The sequence below is a fragment of the Lissotriton vulgaris genome, chromosome 3_1 (genome assembly GCF_964263255.1).
Source record: "Lissotriton vulgaris chromosome 3_1, aLisVul1.2, whole genome shotgun sequence".
NCBI lineage: Eukaryota > Metazoa > Chordata > Amphibia > Caudata > Salamandridae > Lissotriton > Lissotriton vulgaris.
The window spans coordinates 930,051,178-930,072,036 of NC_141689.1; the positions used below are offsets into that span (position 1 = coordinate 930,051,178).

A 20,859-nucleotide genomic window follows, 5' to 3' on the forward strand; every position below is an offset into this window, starting at 1 on the left:
AGACCGACATCCTTGGATATGCTGTGCCCTGATCTCCTCCCTTTGGTCCAGTAGCGTGCATGAGCTTGCAAGTTTCCGTAGGTGAGCGTAGAATATATCTATGGTCTCCGCCTTGCCTGCTGAAGCTTGAAACGCTCAAAATCTGGGTTTATCTGGGGATAGAAGTGGTGGTTTAGGGCCGCAAAAGCCCTTTGTAGTCATCATCCGCTCTTCTATATGGCAGGGTCTCGAAGAGGTCATACAGCTCACCTCTGTAGCACATGAGTAGAGACCTCTTCACCCTCCTGTCGGTCTATCGCACACCAATAAAGTAATGGTCCAGGCAGCCGATCCAGGATTTCCAGCGCATCATAGCCGTGGACGAGTCTGACAGTTCGCTGAAGGGTGGTAGAGGGGCAGCTGTGGCCTGGCCAGGCCTAGCGTTGGTCAGTGGATTGACTTGCTGACGGGGTGGTGGTAGCGCCGCTGGGGGAGCACTGCCACCATCAGCACCTTGTACACTCATCCTCCACTGTAGATCTTCTGAGTGAGATGTCGGGGCAGCAAGGACTGGTGACGCAGAGTTGCATAGGGCACGTGTGAGGGCCGACCTCCTGCTGACTTGTAGTGTTCCGAGTATGCACTCGAGAGTGTGGCTATAGTGACCCTGCCGTGGGGTCAGGTTGTGGCTTGCTGGTGAGGAACCGTGTTGCCTTGGAACGTCTGTGGGTGATGTTGGGATGCTTGCCTGGCCGGGGTCTGTAGGCGAACCTGCACCGGGGAGGTTCCTTCCACTGACGACCACACTCCATTGAGGTGTGTGCGGGCTTGCCTTTCTTGTGTCCTGCTGTGGCTTGCTTTCCTTGTTTTTCCTTTATTCCTCTGTCCTGTGAGGTGATATGGTGTGGCACATCACCCCTTGTGCCTTGGAATGTGGCAGCTTCCCAGCACAGGCTAATGTCCACACAGACCGCGCCCTTGTTGTGCAGACCACACGCAGGAACGGGTGATCCGCGAGATGCGTGAGGTTTTCTGCCTGCCGCCTTGACCACGTGGCAGTGTGAGCGCGGATGAGCCGAGATGCAGCTGGGCATAGGAGCGGGACACAGCAGGCGAAGCAGAGGGCCCGAGAGGTGCGTATACACATGAGTAGGGCAGGCCTCATCTCGGGCGCCGGTCTGTGCGCAGGAGACAGCAGCCAGCAGCACTGGTTAGGACGGGTGCATACGCCGCTGGTTGAACGCTGCGTATCTCTTCTCCAGGCAGCTGGTGGATCGCGGGGTGGGCACCCGCAACACCCGCAGGTGGCACCAGCTGCGCAGGCCATGCAGGCACCGGAGCCGCAGTGGCAGTGGCCGGTCGAGGACTGCGGACACCAGGAAGCACAGCAGTTGAGGGCACAGCGAGGCATGGGGTAGACATGCCTCATCCCCAATGTGATGTCGACAACTATCAGTCAGGGCACGGGTAGCTACAGTATTAGGCCGCAGGATGGGGCCACATCAAAGAGGACATGCTCTCAGATGTTATCTCTGTGCCAAGACCCCGAGCGGTCCTGAGCCCCTTTATTTATGCCCTCGGGCGAGCCCACCCTCGGGGTGCGCGGGTGCATGTCCAGCTTAAGTGAACAGGCCGGGTGGCTCTGGCACTACATCGGGCACATAACAACTTACTTTACAGACCATCTACTCCTGTTATACAACACGAAAAGCAGTCAGCTGCTCAGACGTTCAGACTTCTACAGCCAGTCCTTCCAGCCACTGTGCCACACTTAGAAGCACACACTACATCACTGTGCCTTCTAGCCACCATCCTGGACTGTGGGGCAACTAAGTTGTGCTGGCAGCGGGAAGGTTATATTCTTTTCACGCCATTGTCCAGACAGCCTTCTGTCGCCACCCTTTCTAAGAAAAAGATGCACATTCAAATGATTGCCCTGCGGTGCAGTGCAGGGTAAGCGTTAACAGTGCGAAGAATCCAAGCAAAGCACATTGAATGACATATATGGGGATCACCGATATGGTCCTGGCACATGTGGGCGCATTCTTAATCGGCATACAGCTTCTGTCACTTGCGATATTACTACAATTCTGGGTCTCCACGAGAAAGCCTCTTTTCTCCTCATTTCCACCGCTTTGGCCTTCTATTCCTCCGCATCTCTTGAAGAGGCTTATGGTGAGAGGGAGGAGATTGGGCTTTGAAGCTGAAAGTCATGAAATGGGCGCTGCGCTGAATAGTTTAAAGTTATTTAAAAAAAAATGGAGGTGGGCGAGCCGTGCCTTGCAAAATAAAATAAAATAAAGTGCAGCTGAAGGATTCTCCCTTTCTCTCGTAGGCCAGGGAGAGGTCTTGCTCTTAAGCATGTCATGTGTATAAATACGAAAGCGGGTGCCATTCTGAAACAAAGCGTGGCACTCCTCTACATAAAAGATGCGAATGAAGCAGACACAATAGTAAATAAAAAATAAGTAGTCCCCAAAGAAAAACATATCAACCTACTGTGTAGGGAAACTGTAGTTGACTGGTGCTCCTGGCTTAAAAACTGAAGTGATGTATTGGGAAGACCGGCCAATAAGGAGTCAGGAAACAAAAGCGATGTAGAAGTTGAACAATGGTGAGCTGCAGGTAAAATTACATTCCGTAGAGTAAGTACAGCAGGTCTTGCAGATAGAGCGTGCGCTGATGCTCGACCTAAAAACGAAATTGGCAATATTTTACTATCAGGACATAAAAAACACAGCAGTGCATGGCGTACCTTTCACATACACAGCAGCCTGCTTATGGGGGTAGCTTGGGCCTGCCTTAGGTGAGGCTTACATGGAGTAAAAGGGGGGGTTAGGGCCGGCCAAATGGGTGCACTTGCCAGGTCGACATGGCAGTTTAAAATTGCACCCACAGACACTGCAATGGCAGGTCTGAGACACATTTACAGGGCTACTCACGTGGGTGGCAGAACAAGTGATGCAAGCCCACTAGCAGCATTGATTTACAGGCCTGGGCACACATAGTGCACTCTACTTGGAACTTATCAGTAAATCAAATATGCCAATCATGGAGACCCAACCAGAATCTCAATTTATACAGGGAGCACTTGCACTTTAGCACTGATCAGCAGTGGCAAGGTATCCTGAGTACATAAACCAGAAAAAATAAAGTCTAGCACAACATCAAAAATACAGGAGGTAGAGGCAAAAAGACAGGGGAAACAACACCAAGGATGTCTAGCACACTTTTTCCTTAAAATGTCAAAAATGATAATTAAATGTTTAAATCTAATTTTTTTTAAGTCGGCTGTTGTCCATGGCACCAATGCCTGCTCTTAAAATATATATATTTTTAACATTCGCAAAGGAAAATGGTTACCACTGCCTTTCAGTAGTTGGCAAAAAATACATGTTTTGGGACTGTAATTTGTCCACAAAAAGTTAATAATCGATTTTTGTAAGGCATTTCCTAAACACGCGCCTTCCGAATACCGAATCGCAAATCCATATTGCAATTCAGCAACAATTTACCAAACTGCAATTCGGCATTTTTACATTTAAAATGTTTTTTGCTGTCCCAAACAGCCTGATTGTATGAATTAATCTGTTTGCGATCTCAATAAAGCTTTGTACATCTGGACCCTGGTTCTGAGATGCTCTCTCCCCTTATATTCTGGTACCATGATTTGTTCAATATACAATTAGTTTTGTCATCAACTAACTGAGTTTCAAACCCCCTGGGGATATGGGTTTTAAATCCCACCACCTCCTGTAAAAATCTTTCTTTGCTCCACTTGTGGGGTACGCAAACACTCAACTGTGCAAGGTTAGTTACAAAAAATTTCAAAATTGTTGTGAACAGTTAGTAAAGGGAAGCTCATAGTTTCCCTCCAGCTACAAAATGTATCGTTAAAATGTTCCAGATTCACTTCTCAAATAATGCTGCGGTTCTTACAATGTTCTCAGTGATTTTGTTGCCGGAGGTAATCATCTCCTGCTTCATTTGAACATGGAGTCGAAAATGGTGGATGAGTAGGACAAAGTTGTACCTCCTCATTGTTCATTTCTTGCTTATTTTGCACACTTTGTGTCACTGGTGACAGTGAAGCAGATGAGGGAAACAAGAGATTAAGACTCCAACATGACATTATCAGTAGGTGCCAAGCAGGGTATCTAACATAGTTGAAGGGGTACAGCGTGTGTCAATGTGAGAGGGGGAAGATAACACCTGTTAGTCCAAGCCTTGGGGTGCCATGGTGTACACTGAAACTGATGAATTAGATATAAAGTGCCACAAAGTTTGTGACCCAAATTGGGTGGGATTGGGTGCTTTTGGGCAAGCAGTAAGGAGGAATAGAAGTGTATGCACCGGAATAAAAGGTGCCTAGTGATACCAGTTCCTCTGCTGTTTTGAGCTAGCCCTCAGTTCGTTCAAACAACGGAACGCTGTGTTTTAGCATTGCTAGCTGTAGCTTAAAAAAAATATTAAGGGTTATGAGCCATATGGATTTGTAACTCTGCAAACCCTTCAACGTCCGTTGGTGACTCGAGTGTGCAAAGGCACAAGCTTGTCAAATTAATTGGACTGTTATAGTATCTGAGACCTTTGGGCACCAGTGGTGAATGACATTATTGACCACAGATATTGATTAGTAACTACTGACAGTCTCAGTATCTAGAGAAAAATGCTCCACAATTATTGATTTCTTAGCATGTTGGAAGAGTTTGAATAATGATTCAAATCTCGAGGAAACGGAATGGGTAAGTGGGAAAGTTATAGAAGAGCATTCGTGAGGATAATAAATTTAGCCAGTCAGGTACTTCCACCAGAAAATTCCTCAGTGGGAGGCACTCTATAATCCATCTAGAATAGGTATAGTCCTGCTTTTAGCTGTAGGAGTCAAGTCCTTACAGTAATTTCACAGTTACCTTTGTACCAGTCAGATCTTGTTGCTGAGAAACCTGGTAGAAGAGTGTTCACTGCAGAAATTATGACAATCTGATTAAAGTTGATAATTTTTCCGCGGTTTCTTTTGTTCTTTCAGTTTTTTGTACCAGAGTTGAAGCACTACTCAAGGTGCCAGACATGTCAATGGTAGCTGGCTTGGAAAACACTGGGCAACAGCAGAACTTCATTCCTAGATCCATAGCGAAGCAGAATGCTTTTTCTCGACCCTTCATGAATGAATTGTCTGAATAACTTCCTTGACACTTTCCTAGGCAAAGCATGATCTGTGGTTATGGCTCTAAAGTATATAGACAATTTGTATTAACGTGTCTTGGATTTTAGCATGACATAAAACTGTGGGACTTTAGACATGACCTTATAAAATACTAATAAGTGTAGCCATTAATAAAAACCTTTGTAAAAAAAAAGATGAAAAACTACCAAAGAATGTGCTATTTAAAGGGTTTGTCATGTTTTGGAATGACACAAACAAACAAATGATGATATGTAAAGAGTACTTATGGCTCAGCTTGGCACAGGCCTTTTCTGCTTTCACATGCTTACCCACAGACACAGCAAATGAATAGGGTGGGCTTTCTGATGCCAAAGCCATTGGCAGATGTCCAGAAATGAGGTGATTGTAACAGTGAAGCCGTTTACAACGCATCAATCTGGACTGTCTGTATCCCACAACATCTCAATGAGTCAGGGAATGTGGGGATTTAGCAGATGCGGGTGATTTGCCAATTTTTGGTGGAGGATCCAATATAGACAACTTCTTAATGATGCCTTCTTGGCAAATGTATCTTTGCCTTCAGATGTCATTTATCTTGGTGTGAAATCCATTCAACCTCTGGGTCACAGCCAAATCACTTGTGCAGCATCCAAATTCTGATTATTCTATCTTTGACGTACGCATCACTTGAACGTACTGCTTCTTCGAGTGTGGGCTTGACCCTCACTCATATGTCTATTACAATATTTAACTGGAAAAGACAGTGTAATGTTAATCAATGATATTTGTTCAAAAATGTGCTTTAACACAACAGTTTGCTACAATGTCATTTGAGTGAAACTGACATTTTATAATATTTTACAACCATTAGTTGTAAACCTCCTAGTCTAAGGATTTCTTTCAGTCTAGAAAAATTAAATAAAAAAACGATGATTCACTTTATTAAAGAAATCAACATTAGCATATGTATCTATTTTGTGTTCTGTAAATTAGGCATTATATGAAGCTGGAGAGAAGATAAAATCAGCAAATATGGGTGTGTTCCTAGAAATATTTACAGCAAGGAGTTTTTCGCACCTTAACAGAGGTAAGATACTATTAAACAAATGCATATCCTTTTCGCAGCAAATCAAAATGTAAATACTAAAGTTAATTAAAACAAAATTAAGAGCTTATCTTTAAGATGAGAAATTGTATAGTAATAACTGATATGTGTCATGAGAAGAGATGTGTGAAATTGTGAACCTATTAGAAATAGCAGCCCAAGAGGTATTTCACAGCAGGTAGAAATCATTCTCGCTGCCTCTTAGGGTGCCTCAGGGCAGAAAGTGAACTGCTGAAGCCTTGCTGCAGCCTTTTTCTAAGTACCCTCCTATCACTGACTAATGTCCCTTTGGCAGTCTCTACTCCTGGCACAATCACCTGTATCTACGTTCACACTACCCAAGCACCATTGCCTAATCTCTGTGTTATCTAAAGGAAATGTTATCTATGTGGAGGTCTGTTATCCTTAAATGGCTCAGACTTTGACACATTCCCTCACAGATCCACTCAGACACTCATGCACTCAACACAGACATTGATATTCTGATATGCGCTCTTATAGACCCACTCAGACAGTCATGCACCCACTAGAGACTCATGCACCCACTCACAGATCCACTCAGACACCCCCACTTCCACTCACAGACTGCTTCAGACACTCAGGCACCCACTCAGAGACCAACTCAGACACTTATGCAACCACTCACAGACCCACTCGGAATCATACTCTTACTTACATACCCACTCACAGACCCACTGAAAACCCCATGAACTCACTTACAGACTGACTCATACACGCATGGTGGTACTTGCAAACTCACTCAGACACTCTTAAACCTACTCACAGGCCCATTCAGACACTCATGCACCCACTCAGACACCCACTCAAAGACTCAATGAAGCACTTATGCACTCACTCACAGACAGACTCAAATACACATGGAGGCATTCACTAACATACACAGACACTCTGACACCCACTCACAGACCCACTCAGACAGCCATGCACCCAATCTAATACCCACTCAGACACTCACGCACCTACTCACAGACCCACTGAGACACTCAGACCCACAGTGAGACAATTATACAGCCATTCTCAGGCCAACTGGGACACTCACACAACCACTGAGACAATCACACACACATTCAGACACCCACTGAGACACTCATGCACTCACTCACACGCTCACTTTCAAAGGTTACAGGTAACAGTCAGGAAATAACCTTGGAAATTAACTGAAAAAAACAAAGGTTACAGGGATGTTATAGTTAGGAAATAGAATATTAAAAAATCTTAGAAATTCACTGAAAAAAGCAAAGGTTACAAGGACGTTATAGTTAGAAAATATTATTAAAAAAACTGAATTTCACTGAGAAAATAAAGGTTATTGGGACGTTATAATTAGGCTTATCTTTCACTCTTACAAGATCATAGAAAATCAGTTGTTCTAGTTACCTGAGCTAATCACCATTCCCTGCAGATGCCCCCCCACTTTTTGCCCCAATGTAGACTGCTAGATGCAGTTTTTTTGCTCTGATAGAGCACTATCCCCCTAAAAGTAATGAGAATTAGTACACCCACTTGGCATGGTACTTTTCCCCCTTATAAGTCCCTAGTATATGATACCTGTGGTAGTCAGAGCCAGGTTGGTAAAGGGGTCAACAGTGCTGCATCACAGTATTGTGCCACCCTGGGTGACCCAAGTAAAGGTGTGTCTGTAGGTCTGACATTACAGCCCTGCACGAGCAGCCTGTCTGCTCGAGAGTGACTGCAAACACTATGTGCTGCAGAGACACACCACTGCCTAAATATAAGTAAATCACTCTTAAGGTTGTCCTCCTAGGCCAAGGATGTAGAAAACATTAGACCGAAGGTATTGAAGACCTGGCTCTTTGGCTAAACATATCTGCAGACCCCCTCTCAGTGCCTTGAGACCCTCACAGGTGAGTAACACACTCACAATTCTCCTGATTGACTAATTGATTAGATGCATATGTTTTTAAGCATATATATTCCTACAGTAACCCTGTAAAGCAAGGTTTTACTGTAAGTGACAAGTCCATGAAGTAATATGAGCTGGCTGCTGGGAAAACGTGAGGTAGCCATCTCCACTATGGAACAACAGAATTGTGTTGTGTTTGGTGTCAAACACTGTGCTTTTTCACCCAAACATGATTCTTGTGTCGAAGGTGAGCTGGCAAGCACAGGGGTGCCACACTGAGTGGGTGTGCCCCTAAGATACAGAGAGCCAGCACCTTGGTGGGCTCCCCGAGTTGGTTGCCACCAAGACAAGAGTCAGCCCTCTTGCTGGTCATTCTAGCATGTCCATAGGATGGGAGACAAACTACCTGGGTAGGACGGACATCCTACCTCTACCCTGGATAAGAATGGCGTATGAAAGAGTAATCAAGGTGCTGAGCCTCAAAGGCTTCACCACCCTTGATTTGTAATTAACTTGTCCCCAGTGGAGGACAAAGCCCTTCCTGCCTTGTCCAGCCGAACAGGGCACACCTCCAAAAGACTATACACACCTTCAGGGTGGACTAGTAGGTCTATTCAGCCAAGGAAGGGTTCTGCCATGTTGGCATATACTGAAAGAGAGGACTCTGGGTCGAAAGGTGACATACACCCAGAGGATGTTGTCACATCAGGGGCGGGAAAACTGCAGTGACCAGTAGCCCATTTGCCACTGTCCCTTACGCCCTTAATGCTCCCTAAAACTGAGGTTCCTTGCGCCGGAACCTCAGTTCTGACTTTAAATCTGAGAAGAGGCACAAATAAGATACCATCACCAATAACAGGACCAAGGACTCTGCCACTTTGCAAAGATAGGGCACTTAAGTGCCCTGAAGAGATCATTTACTGGAACTGTGTGTTTGACATGTGTCTGTGGGGAAAGCTTATTGCTCCTAGCAAGTGGGACTCCAGTGGACACCAGAAACTAAAACAGACTCCCTTGGATTGGTGGGACCGGTCCCCTCCAAGCTGCAGGAAAATCGGCGTGCTGAGTGATAAGAATTGTGACCCACTATGCCTGTCAAAAATGATCCAGAAGAGAAGTGGGGTCCTATAATCTCGGAATGGTAGCAAAGCTTTGTTGAAGTTTTAAGCCGCTGCTCAACTCCTGTTGGCCTCCGTTCATTGAAATTACCATGAACTACAATTGATGCAGCCAATGCTTGGTGATCGCCAGTTGGGTGATCGACCACTTGAGTGATATTTCCAGCCTGAGAGCACCTCACAGCGACAGTGAATGACAACAATGATCCTGCTGTTGTGTTCTTGTTGTGGAAAGCATCTTTGGAGCAATCTACCCCGAGTGATTGTCGGCTGCCAGCGACACCTGCATCCGGAGCCACCGATCAAGGTATAAGAAATCCAGCTGATGAACGCAGGCCCTGGGACTCCAAAGGCCTCTATGCTTTGGGGGTAGAGTGGAACTTCATGTCCAAGTATGGCTTCATTTATCACGGACAACCAAGTCACCTCTGTCTCCTTAATCCCCAGGCAAGGTAACAAAGTAACAACTGTTGAAATTTGGTCTTGGGACCCACCTGACCTTATCTACAAGAGGGTTCATTTCAACTCATCCTGCAAGTAATCCAGTGTCACCTATTGGTCTTCCCATTGATTTCAATAGGACTAGTTTGCAAGATGTACTGCATTTATTTTTGAACACTTCAGGAATCCTCAACTCCGGTTGTATGTAAGATACAAAGTTCATTTTGGTGTCAATATTTTTATATAAGAATATAATCTATTTTTATAAATTGGTGTCAAAGTTTCTTTCAAGTTGTGTCACTTACTAAGTGTCAATGTTGGTTCTCTAAAATGCTTAAGAAATGTTCCTCTAAGTCCACCTGACTGCTCTATGCCACACTACCAGGACTGAGCAAAGGCTGCTAAGGGTGAATCTGAGGTCCACTTTTGTGTACTGTGTTAGTATTACACGATAAGGCCCATCAACCATATGTTACCTTCCACCTTGCAACATTTGTGGCAGTGGTGGGATCTAGATCCTGTGTTCCCTTTGTACCACCTGACATTAGGTAGTTTTTCTTACAATTATCGTTAGACTTAAGTCAAAGATTTTTAGATTTTTCCAAAAACTAGGGGGCATATTACCAAAGGCCTTATCGCCGCTTTAGCAGGAATTTTTCCAGCTAAAGCGGCAATAATTTTATCGCCCTATTACCTAGCTGTCGCTAACACCAGTTAGCGACAGCTAGTAGGAGATAGCGATCATCTTGGGGCCCACTTTGCATGTCAGCGATATTTATCGCTAATGAGATGCAAAGTGGGCGTGCCAAGATATTAGCGACTGGAAACAGTCGCTAAACATTGCTATCTCCTATGACCTACTTTTTGAAATATTTGCGCTAAGCGCGAATATCTCCAAAAGCTAACGCCTGCCCAGAGCAGTTCTTAGCCATGGTATCCAATGGTAGGTGGATAACGTGGCTAAGAGCATTAGTTCGGTAATGCATGAACATCGCAGACTTTTCAGTGATATTCATGCATTTCGGCCGATTTTTATCGCTTTTGAGATAAACCTTGATAATGGCAAGGTTTATCTGCGATAAAAATCGGCGGAGCTCGGCAATAATAATATTGCCGCTAAGCCAACATAGTGATAATTATCGCTAGTTGTTGGTAATACCACTAGATGTAATAGTATTTGCTAAGGTCATGTGTTACATCCCTATTTCAATAGCATTAAAAGTAAAAAGTGGTTTGGCAAAGTTAGGATTAAGGTTTAAAAAGCTGTTTAGGTTTTTAATATGTTTCCACACCTTCTAAACACGTAGTGCATGCTAGAGAATACCCTGAGCCTCGATCAGCCCATTGTCTCTATTCTAAAGATCAGCAATCTAATGGCATTATGCCAAATTAGAGGCATTAGCTTTAGAGCAACCTCTAAGAGAGGGGACCTCAAACAGGCCCTCAAAGATAATGAGGCAGAAAACCTATATAGGGGTAAGAACACCTGTGTTGGTCATACAGCAGAAGAAGATGAGAGGTTGGTTGCAGCCCAAGTTGATGAAGGAGAAGCCTCTGATGATCCTAAATCACAGAACTTCCCCACACCTTCTTCACCAGTGGAAAGTGATAGAGGTCAATCTAGAAACCCCTTCCACTGGTAGAGTGGTATAAAATGCCCATGACCAGCTAGATGAACTCTCCTTTGGAGGAGAGACGACTGGAACTGAAACTGCAAGAGAGGAGACAAGACCTAGAGGAAAACAGGGTTAATGGGGCATAGTCTTCAAAGATGGTGGAAATAACGGTCTTTTGATCCTAAGATCCCCAAAGGGATTGTCCCAAAGTTTAGTTATGGAGATGATATAGGCAAGCGGTTTACAGCTTTTGAGATAGCTTGCAGCATGAAGAAGGTAGTTCGCCAACACTCAGACTCTTTAGTTTTGGAGTTATTCTCAGGGATGAGCAGGGATATACTTATAACCCTTGAGCAGAGTGTGGCAGAGTCCTATTCACACATGAAGGAGACACTGATTGAGGGGTTTGGACTTACCACAAAGGAGTACAGGACACAGTTCAGAGAGACCCAAAAGAGGCAGAACCAAACTTGGGTGGATTTTGTTGACTCCTCAGTCAAAGCACTGGAGTACCAGAAACTAGGTAATAAAGTGGACGATTGTGAGGCAGGAATGATTTGATTAGGAATGAGCACTTTTTGAGTAACAGTACCACAGAGGTAATGAAACAGCATCTGGTAGACTCTGCTTTAGCTTCCTCACCAAACTGGGTAAGAAATCAGACAAGGTGGTATGGTACTGAGTACCCAAGCAATTCCAGGGTGATAACTTTAGACAAAAATCAAAGGAAGGAAGAAAGACCACCAAGGAGACTCCCTCAAGACCCCAGAAACCTAAAAAGAAGGAGAGTAAATCCCGCCCCAACTCTGACAAGCAGAGGCCGGAGAATCCCGGACTTAAAATGTTTCTGGATAAACAAGTTGTGTTTTGACTGCCAGCAATGAGGTCACCACAGAGGTGACCCAGTCTGTTCTGAGAAAGAGTTGGTTGGTAACAGGCTGGCCAGTGTAGACATAGGGGAGGACTCCTCAGATGAGGAGGGCTTCTTAAAACTAACATAGGAAACAGAACCAAATGGTAAGCTGATGATCCCTCGTGGTAGGATTGGGCACTGCCACTCCATTCAGGTGGATGGGATCACTGCAATAGTTCTAAGAGACACATGTGCCAGTTACACCACAGTGGTGTACCAGTTAGTGACCCCAGATCAGTATGTGAAGCAAGAAACCAAGAAGATAATGGTAGCCTCTGGGATGGTTTCAGTTAGGCATGTAGCCATACTGTCCCTAGAGAGGGAGGGCACCCTTCGTTGGCACAAGGTGGAGGTCAGTTCTGACCTCCCCTTGGATTGCCTCCTGGATAATGACCTTCCAGAGGGTGGACTAATCCCAAGTAAGGTGGTTGCCCAGAGCAGCCATCAACTCAACATTTCTGGGCAGCCAGTCTCTTTAGTTGAGACATGTATCCCAAAATAAAGAGAAAAAATGTGGGAAAAGAAAACCACCTAAAAAAAGGAACAAGTGAGCCAAGAGCCTTCTGACTCAGTAGGGATAAAGCTCAAATTTGCCACTGGTGAGGCTTCATCTGTTCCTGAGGAAATCCTGAACCATCAAGCAGCTGTGCAGAAAAGGTGTGTTGTCCCTGCTATAAAAGAAGGGAGAGTGGAAGAAGGGTGCCTGCCACAAGATGTGATTGCCTCCCCAATCAGAACAGCAAGAGAAGTTCCAAGAACCAACAGTTGCCCTTGAGGCAGCTCAGCCACTTGTCAGTGGAGAGCTCAGGGTGTGAGTTTGGATATCGACAGCTGCCAGTAGCCTCTGCTGGGTGCTGGCCGTCAAGGCTGCACTGGCCTTGGTATGGAAGGCGGACCTCTGGCCACAAGCAAGTTAGGCCCTCTGACCCTGCTGGTCATGGTGAGGTTTCTCAAGTGTTGGGTAACCTCAGTGGGTAAGCTTGGTGGTACCTTAGCTAAAATAAAGATATGTGAGGTGGGCACCTAAATATCCAAGGTAAAAGGGGAGAGGGAAGGTAAAAGAGCTATAGCAAAAGTTAGTTTTAAGATCGCTCCTATCACTGTTGAGATGGGTCAGCCTCCTAGAGGGATTGACCTTACAGAGAAAATATGAGGCAAGAGTAGGCTCTGCAATAATTTAGCATGTTTCTTTTCTGCTTCCTCATCCAACAAGCCAGGTATACTCTCTTAAGGGTGGGTTGAGTCACCTGGGTGTATTGGCTGGGAGGGGGTCATGTTAGGAAATGGGCTTCTTTGCAGATGCCCCCCACGTTTGGTCCCATTGTAGACTACTAGATGTTTTTTATTTTTACTCTGATAGTGCTCTAGAACCTGCTAACTAGTCCCAGTGCTCTTTCCCCTAAAAGGTTGGTGGATTGGTACACCCAATTGGAAAATTTCTTTTACCCCTGATAAGTGCCTAGTCTTTGGTACCAGTGGTACCTAGGGCAAGCATGGTAAAAGGGTCACCAGGGCTGCAGCACTGAATTGTGCCACCCTTGGTGACCCCAGTAAATGTGTGCCTGCATGTGTGGCATTGGAGTCCTACACAAGCAGCATGTCTGCTCGAGAATAACTCTGCACACACCATGTGCTGCAGTGCCACCACTGCCTAAATATAAGTAAGTCACTCTTAAGGTTGTTTTCATAGGCCCAGGAGGTAGAGAGTGTTATAATCTAGATGTGAATATACATGTTTATACATATATATCCCTACAGTAACTCTATAAAGCAAGGTTTTACTGTAAGTGACCTGTGGTCCATAGAGTAATATGGGCTGGCTACTAAGAAAACTTGAAGTAGCCAGGTCCACTATGAAACAACCAAATTCTATCAAGTTTGGTGTCAAACACCATGCTTATTCACACACACAACATGATTCTCGTGTTGAGGGTGAGCTGGCATGCATATTGGTGCCACCCTGTGTGTGTGCTCCTCTAAGATACAGAGATTCAGTGCCTTGCCGGGCTCCCCTAGCCAGTTGCCTCCAAGCAAAGTGCCTGCTCTCCAGCTGGTAATTCCAGCATGTCTACAGGATGGTAGATAAAGGGCCTGGGCATGAAAGAGGTCAAACCTCCACCCTCCCAGGATGGCTAGTAAAAAAGTAAACACGGCAGTGAGCCTCAAAGGCTTCATTGTCCTTGATATGTAATTAACTTGTCCCCCTATGGAGGACAAAGCACTTTCTGCTCTGTCCAGCCTGACAGAAAGTATGAATAGTTTTGCAGGAGGTATACACCTCCAAAAGACTAGAGACACCATTAGGGTTGGCTAGGAGGTCTCTTCATCCAAGGAAGGGGTTTGCAATGTTTGAACACCCTGAAATAGAGGGATCTAGGAAGAAAGGTGATGTACACCCACAGCAGATTGTCACTGCAGGGATGGGTTAGCTACAGGAACCAGTAGCCCATTGACCACTCCCCCCCACACCCCAATGTGCCCTACAAATAGGATTCAAGGGACACCCCTAGCATCAGAAGCTCAGTTCTGACTTTGAATCCAAGAAGAGGCACAATGAAGAGGCCGTCACCAACAACAGGTCCACGGACTCAAACCGTGTGTTCAAGAGGGACTCCAGTAGATGGCAGAAACTGAAACAGACTCCCTTGGATTGGTGGGACCAGTTCCCTGCAAGCTGCAGGAAAATCAATGTGCTGCGTGACAAGACTTTTTACCCACAGAGACTGTCACAAGTGAATCCCAGAGGAAGTAGTGCACTTCAAGCCCAGAGTGTTAGCTAAGTTTTCTCCAAATTTCAAGCTGCTACTCCACTCCGGCTGACCTGCAGCAACCGAAGTAACCATGGGCTGCATTTGCCGCAGTCAAATCTTGCTGATCGCCAGTCGGATAATCAACCCCTTGAGTGACATCTCCATCCAGAGGGCAGCTCGAAGTGACAATGACATCATCAACGACCACGCTGCTGTGTTCCTGCATCCTGAAGTTGGAGTTGTCGAGTGTGTGGGAAAGTGGTGAGACCTGTGAATGACAGCTGCCAGCTACCTCTGCATCCGGAGCCGCCAAGTAAGGTAGACAAAATTCAGCTGGTGAACTTGGGTCTTTGGAATCTAAAGACCTATATGCTTCAGGGGTAGAGTGGAACTCCACCTACAAGTGTGGTTTTGTCAAGTGCTACAAGTTTTATAGCTCCTGTAGAGTACCAGAGACAGGCGAGTCCCCTCTGCACCCAGACTCCCTGGGCAAAGTAAGAAAGCAATGACTATTGGAACTTGGTCTAGGGATCTGAGTGACCTTATCCACAAGAGGGTTACTTTGAACTGACCCTGCAAGTGTCACCTGTGCTTCCCCCATTGACTTCAATGGGACTTGTTTGAAAGATTTACTGTATTTATTCTTTAACACTTCAAAAATCAACTACCCTTGTTCTATGTAAGATACAAAGTTCATTTTGGTGTCAATGTTCATATAAAAATATAATATATTTTTATTAATTGGTGTCAAGCTCTCTTTCGAGTTGTGTCACTTACTTAATGTCAATGGTGGTACTATGAAATGCTTAACATATGTTCCTCTAAGCACCCCCGACTGCTTTGTACCGCACTACACCACCAGTACTGAGCTAAGGCGCCTAAGGGTGACTTACAGCTCTATTTGTGTGTACTGTGTTAGTATTGCATGATAAGGCCCACCAGCCATATCATATAATACAACCACCATGTAACAATGTCATAGTGGTTGCATGGGTATGTGAATGTCTGTGTGAGTGGCTGTATGGATGTGTTAGTGGGTTTGTGAGTAGCTGTATGGGTGAGCGATTGGCTGTGTAACTAGCTGTATTGAACAGTGTGCATGTGTGTGACTGGCTGTGTAGGTGAGTCAGTGGCTGTCTGATTTGCCGCATAGGTGTGTGACTGGGTGTGTGATTAGCTGCATGTGTGACCTAGTGTTTGTGTGAGTGGCTGTAAAGGTTACTGAGTAGTAGTTTTAGTGTGTGTATAGGTACATGACTGGGTATGAGTGCCTCTACAGGAGAGTAAATGTCCATGTGAATGTTGTAAGTGTCAGTGAGTGGGTGTGTGAGTGGTTGTATGGATGTTTGAAAGGATATATAACTGGCTATATGAGTGAGTAAGCAGCTGCATGACAGTCTTAGTATTAGGGTACATAAGTGACTGTATGGGTGTGTGAATGGGTGTGTAAGTGGGTACATGGGTGAGTAAGTTGTTTGGTAAGTGGCTGTATGGGTAAGTGACTGGTTGTGTGACCGGCTATATGTATGAGTAAGTGAGTGTGAGAGAGGTTGGATGGGGGAGTATGTGGCTGTTTCAGTGACTGTGACATCAGTAATGTCACCAGTAATGTCATTTTTGATGTCATCAGTGATGTCATTGAGCATAACTTGAGTGATGCAATATGTGAGGTTATAAGCAGCACATATTTTAACTCAGGAAACTATAGCTGCTGAATTACTATGGTTTTGTCCAAGTGGAAAAGTTTGTTGGGTCACGTTCCTGTGAGTGCTTGGTACTTTATTGTGCTGTAAGACTGTGGTCTTGGAGACCAGCGTGGTGTCCGTCATCCCGCAATTGGAGCACCGGGTCGAAAGTGGAAGGGAGCCCCTGACTGAAAGTGAGATATATATACATATATATATATATATATATATATATATATATATATATATATATATATATATATATATATATATATATATATATATATATATATATGAGGTACGTGTAGTTCCCAGTACAGCGCAGCGCAGCGCAGTCAGCCACACCGCTAGTCAGGAACAGGCAAGACCCAAACGTGGTGCAAATGAATTTATTTAGTTCTCAGCCCAGCACCAATCCGCCTTTTTTTTTTTTTTTTTTTTTTCGTGGTGCAAATGAATTTATTTAGTTCTCAGCCCAGCACCAATCCGCCATGACGCGTTTCGGCTAGAGATAGCCTTGATCACATGACAAACGTCACGGGGGATGACCACCCCTTTTAAAGTGCAATACAAGTCATCACATGTGATAGAAAGCAAATAAATACTCTACTTTCTGATAAAATACAATATAGATGTACAATAACTGCATGAATGCATGAGTCACACAAAGGCAAAAATCAACAATCATTAGAATTGCATAAGTAAGAGTTCATGGCATGGCTAATAAATAAATAAATAAACTTATTGATAATACAAAAAGTTTAAAAACATTTAAAAGCCTATAAATAGTTTTAACTGTTCATATTACAATTTAAAACTGTCGCCACGCTAATTATGTACTTGTCGGGAAAATTCATTATCACCATTGTTAGTTAACAAGTACTGTTGTATCCTTAGTACAAACCACAATTCATTTTGTACCAAGGTATTAAATGATCGGATAGTGCATGTAGAAATACTGCCCATGTGGGCTGCTACAAGATAAAGATCTTAACCGCCTAATAATCAATTGTGCAACACAGTTATTACAAACACAACACATGACCTGATGACAAAAAAGTACTACTGTAAAGTGAATTGTGCAATAAGTAATGTTAATTCATTAATTTTGTAAGTGATAGGTTAAAATCATTGGTCAAACAGTGCGAAGGTCCAGGGTTCATGTTAAATAATAGCAATACCACCATTTCCATATTAAATTCAAGTTACAGGACATATGAAATTGGTTCAGGTTAGACTGGAATGCAACAGTAGAATGGGTATGTACAGGTTATAGATGTGTGTAGCAATCCTCTCCCATATTGAGACCCTGAGGTGTCTTGGTGTCAAGGGAGATAATATAGCGGGTCTCCAGCTTCCTGAGTTATATATATATAGAATACCAATGATTCGCCGCACATGCCTTGATGTAGATTGCAGTTTCTTTATTTTCAAAGCGTGATAAACACCTACGCGTTTCGAACCGTAGTTCGTGTTCACGGTAGCTTGCATGTCTGGTCCCTTCATTATTTCAATACAAATCGGCCATTAGCACGCCTCCATTTGTGTGAGGCATGCTAGGACATGTAGTGTTAACAAAAATATGTATGTGCCTACATAATTTTGTTGAAGTCATGGGTTTCTGCGGTATTGGGGCGACATTAAGCGTTACAGCATTTTTAAAGCGTGTCCCCAGTTAGCTAGGACAGTAGCGCTTTGTATCACACGTGATGACACGTGTGTGTATAACCAGCTCTCTGTTTACCCGAGAGTTGATTAGGAATGCGTAACTGTATGGAGACAATTCCATTTGACAATAAAGGGCTGAGTGCCCTACGTCCCCAGTACTCGCATCTACCCATGACATGTTTGCTTTACATTCAATGTTATGGCACTGCCAGACAAAAGAAAACCACAATACAATTCAATTAAAGTGACTGTGAATAGCAAAAAAATGGTTATACAAATTTAGGTTTTTGGTCATTTGTTAGAGTTTCTCATAGTCAAAAAAGGACCCCAATGTACAAGATTACTGCTGGGTGCCCAATCAGTCTGTGTCATAGTTCTCATAGGTGTACATAAAGTTCCTCATCGCCATTGAGGCCAGCAGGCTGTTTGGTTCTGAACCTCATGATTAGTTTTGACTCAAGCCTTCTCAATTTTTGAATACGATTGCCTCCTCTTTCATGTTGAGGTACCATTGCTAGTCCAAAGTATCTGACATCCAGCCACGTTTTGTTTGCATGGTTGGCTAGATGTTTCGCAATGGCATAGGAGTGGTCATGATTCTGAATGGCTCGAATATGTTGAAGTATGCGAGTTTTAATGGAACAGGTTGTGCTGCCAATATAGGATTTACCACAGTAACACTGAATCATGTACACCACAAAGGACGAGTCACAATTGATGGTACTTGTGATTGCAAAGTTTTTTCCGGCTGCATCTTTGAGATTTTTCATGTTGCGTCCTATTTTGCACGCTTTGCAGACTGCGCATTTGTTAAATCCTTGTTTTCTGATATCAAGCCAGGACTCAGTTTTCTTGATTTCCAAATGACTTTGAGTTAGTTCATCCGCCAGATTACGTGCCCTTCTGTAGGAGACAAGGGGATAGTCTCCTATTGTTGTTCCAATATCTGGGTCTTTGCGTAGTACGTGCCAGTACTTCATCATCGCTTTTTGTATTCTGTAACTTTCTTTACTGAAAGTCATTATCATCCTGGGTTGATCAGTAGTTTTGTTGTCTTCAACTCCTTGCGTGGCATTAGGGCTTTTCTTGGTGATTAGAGTTTGTTCTCTAGATTTGCATCTTGCTCTTGTTTCACATGCGATTAAATCTGTTTGATTGTACCCTCTCTGTTTGAAGCGTGCTTTTGTCTCTTTGAATTTCAATTCTATTTCCTTTTCCTCAGAACAGTTTCTTTTCATCCGTAGGAGCTCACCATACGGAATGCTTTTTATCAGTTTCTGTGGGTGAAAACTCAGACCGTGAAGAATGCTGTTGGTTGCTGTGGCCTTTCTATGGACGGTTGTTTGGATCTTGCCGTCTGCTATATACACCTTTGTGTCTAAGAAAACAATTTCGTTAGGGCTGATGGTATATGTGAATTTTAATCCCACTGAGTTCTGATTGAGGACATTAAAGAATGTCAGGAATTGCATCTCCGTGCCTTTCCACAGGAGGAACAGATCGTCTATGAAGCGTAGCCAAGGGCTACCTTGGCCATATGATGCTCGTTTTCTTCTCCCCAAGCTACGGTTTTCTCCCACCATCCCATGGTGAGATTAGCGTAGCTTGGAGAGAAGGAAACTCCCATGGCTGTGCCACAACATTGTTTGTAGATGGTTTTGTTGAAGAGAAAGATGTTGTTATATAGACACAATGTCATCATTTCCATGATCATTTTTGAATGTTCTCTCCGGGTGATGGGTTGTTGGTCCAAAAAGTATTTTATGGCTGTTAGTCCAATATCATGATTTATTGACGTGTACAACGATACCACATCGATGGTCACTAACAGGTAATCCGGTTGCCACTCAGTTCCCATGAGGGTGCGTAGGAAGTCACCCGTATCCTTTATGTAGGAGCTTAAGGGTGGTACAAGTGGAGCTATAAAGAAATCCACGTAGTTGGAAACGTTTTCATAAAGGCCCCCACAGCTTGATATTATTGGTCTTCCGGGGGGCTTGTTGAGGGTCTTATGTACTTTTGGTAAAAAGTATATGGTTGGAAGAATGGGATTTTCAACCATTAAGAATTTCCTCTCCGTGTCTGTGATTAGACCACTTGCTTGCCAGGCATTCAATTTTGTTTCCAGTTCCTGTTTCATTGCTTCAGTTGGGTTTCTATTTAGTACCGTATAGTTATTGGTATTGTTTAACTGTCGCATTGCTTCTTCTACATAAAGTTCTTTGTCCATGATTATAATATTCCCGCCTTTGTCCGCAGGTTTTATTTCTTTTTGGACGTTGTTTTTCAGGCTTGATATTGCTTGTCGTTCTCCGATGGTTAGATTTTCTTTTCTTTTTTTGTTGTAGTTCTTGGGCATGTCTTCAATCTCATTTGTCACCAGTTCATAAAAAATATCGATTTTATTTCCTGGGTACAAGATCGGACAAAATTTCGATTTTGGTTTGAAATCCGTCGGTTGTCGTTTATTAGATTCGATGTTCATTTCATCTAATAATTGGGTATCTGTGATTTCAGATTGGTCTATTTCAT

The 20,859-nt window shown here is 44.0% G+C and overlaps 1 protein-coding gene across 1 annotated transcript in view; it reads left to right on the forward strand.

Annotated features, from left to right (window-relative positions):
* Positions 1-20,859, forward strand: part of LOC147727232 (annexin A1-like) — a 221,803-nt gene that overhangs the window by 166,819 nt on the left and 34,125 nt on the right. Inside the window, exon 9 of the mRNA XM_086961277.1 lies at positions 6,140-6,233. Within this exon, the coding sequence (XP_086817403.1) occupies positions 6,140-6,233 (94 nt within the window). The remainder of the gene's footprint in view (positions 1-6,139; positions 6,234-20,859) is intronic.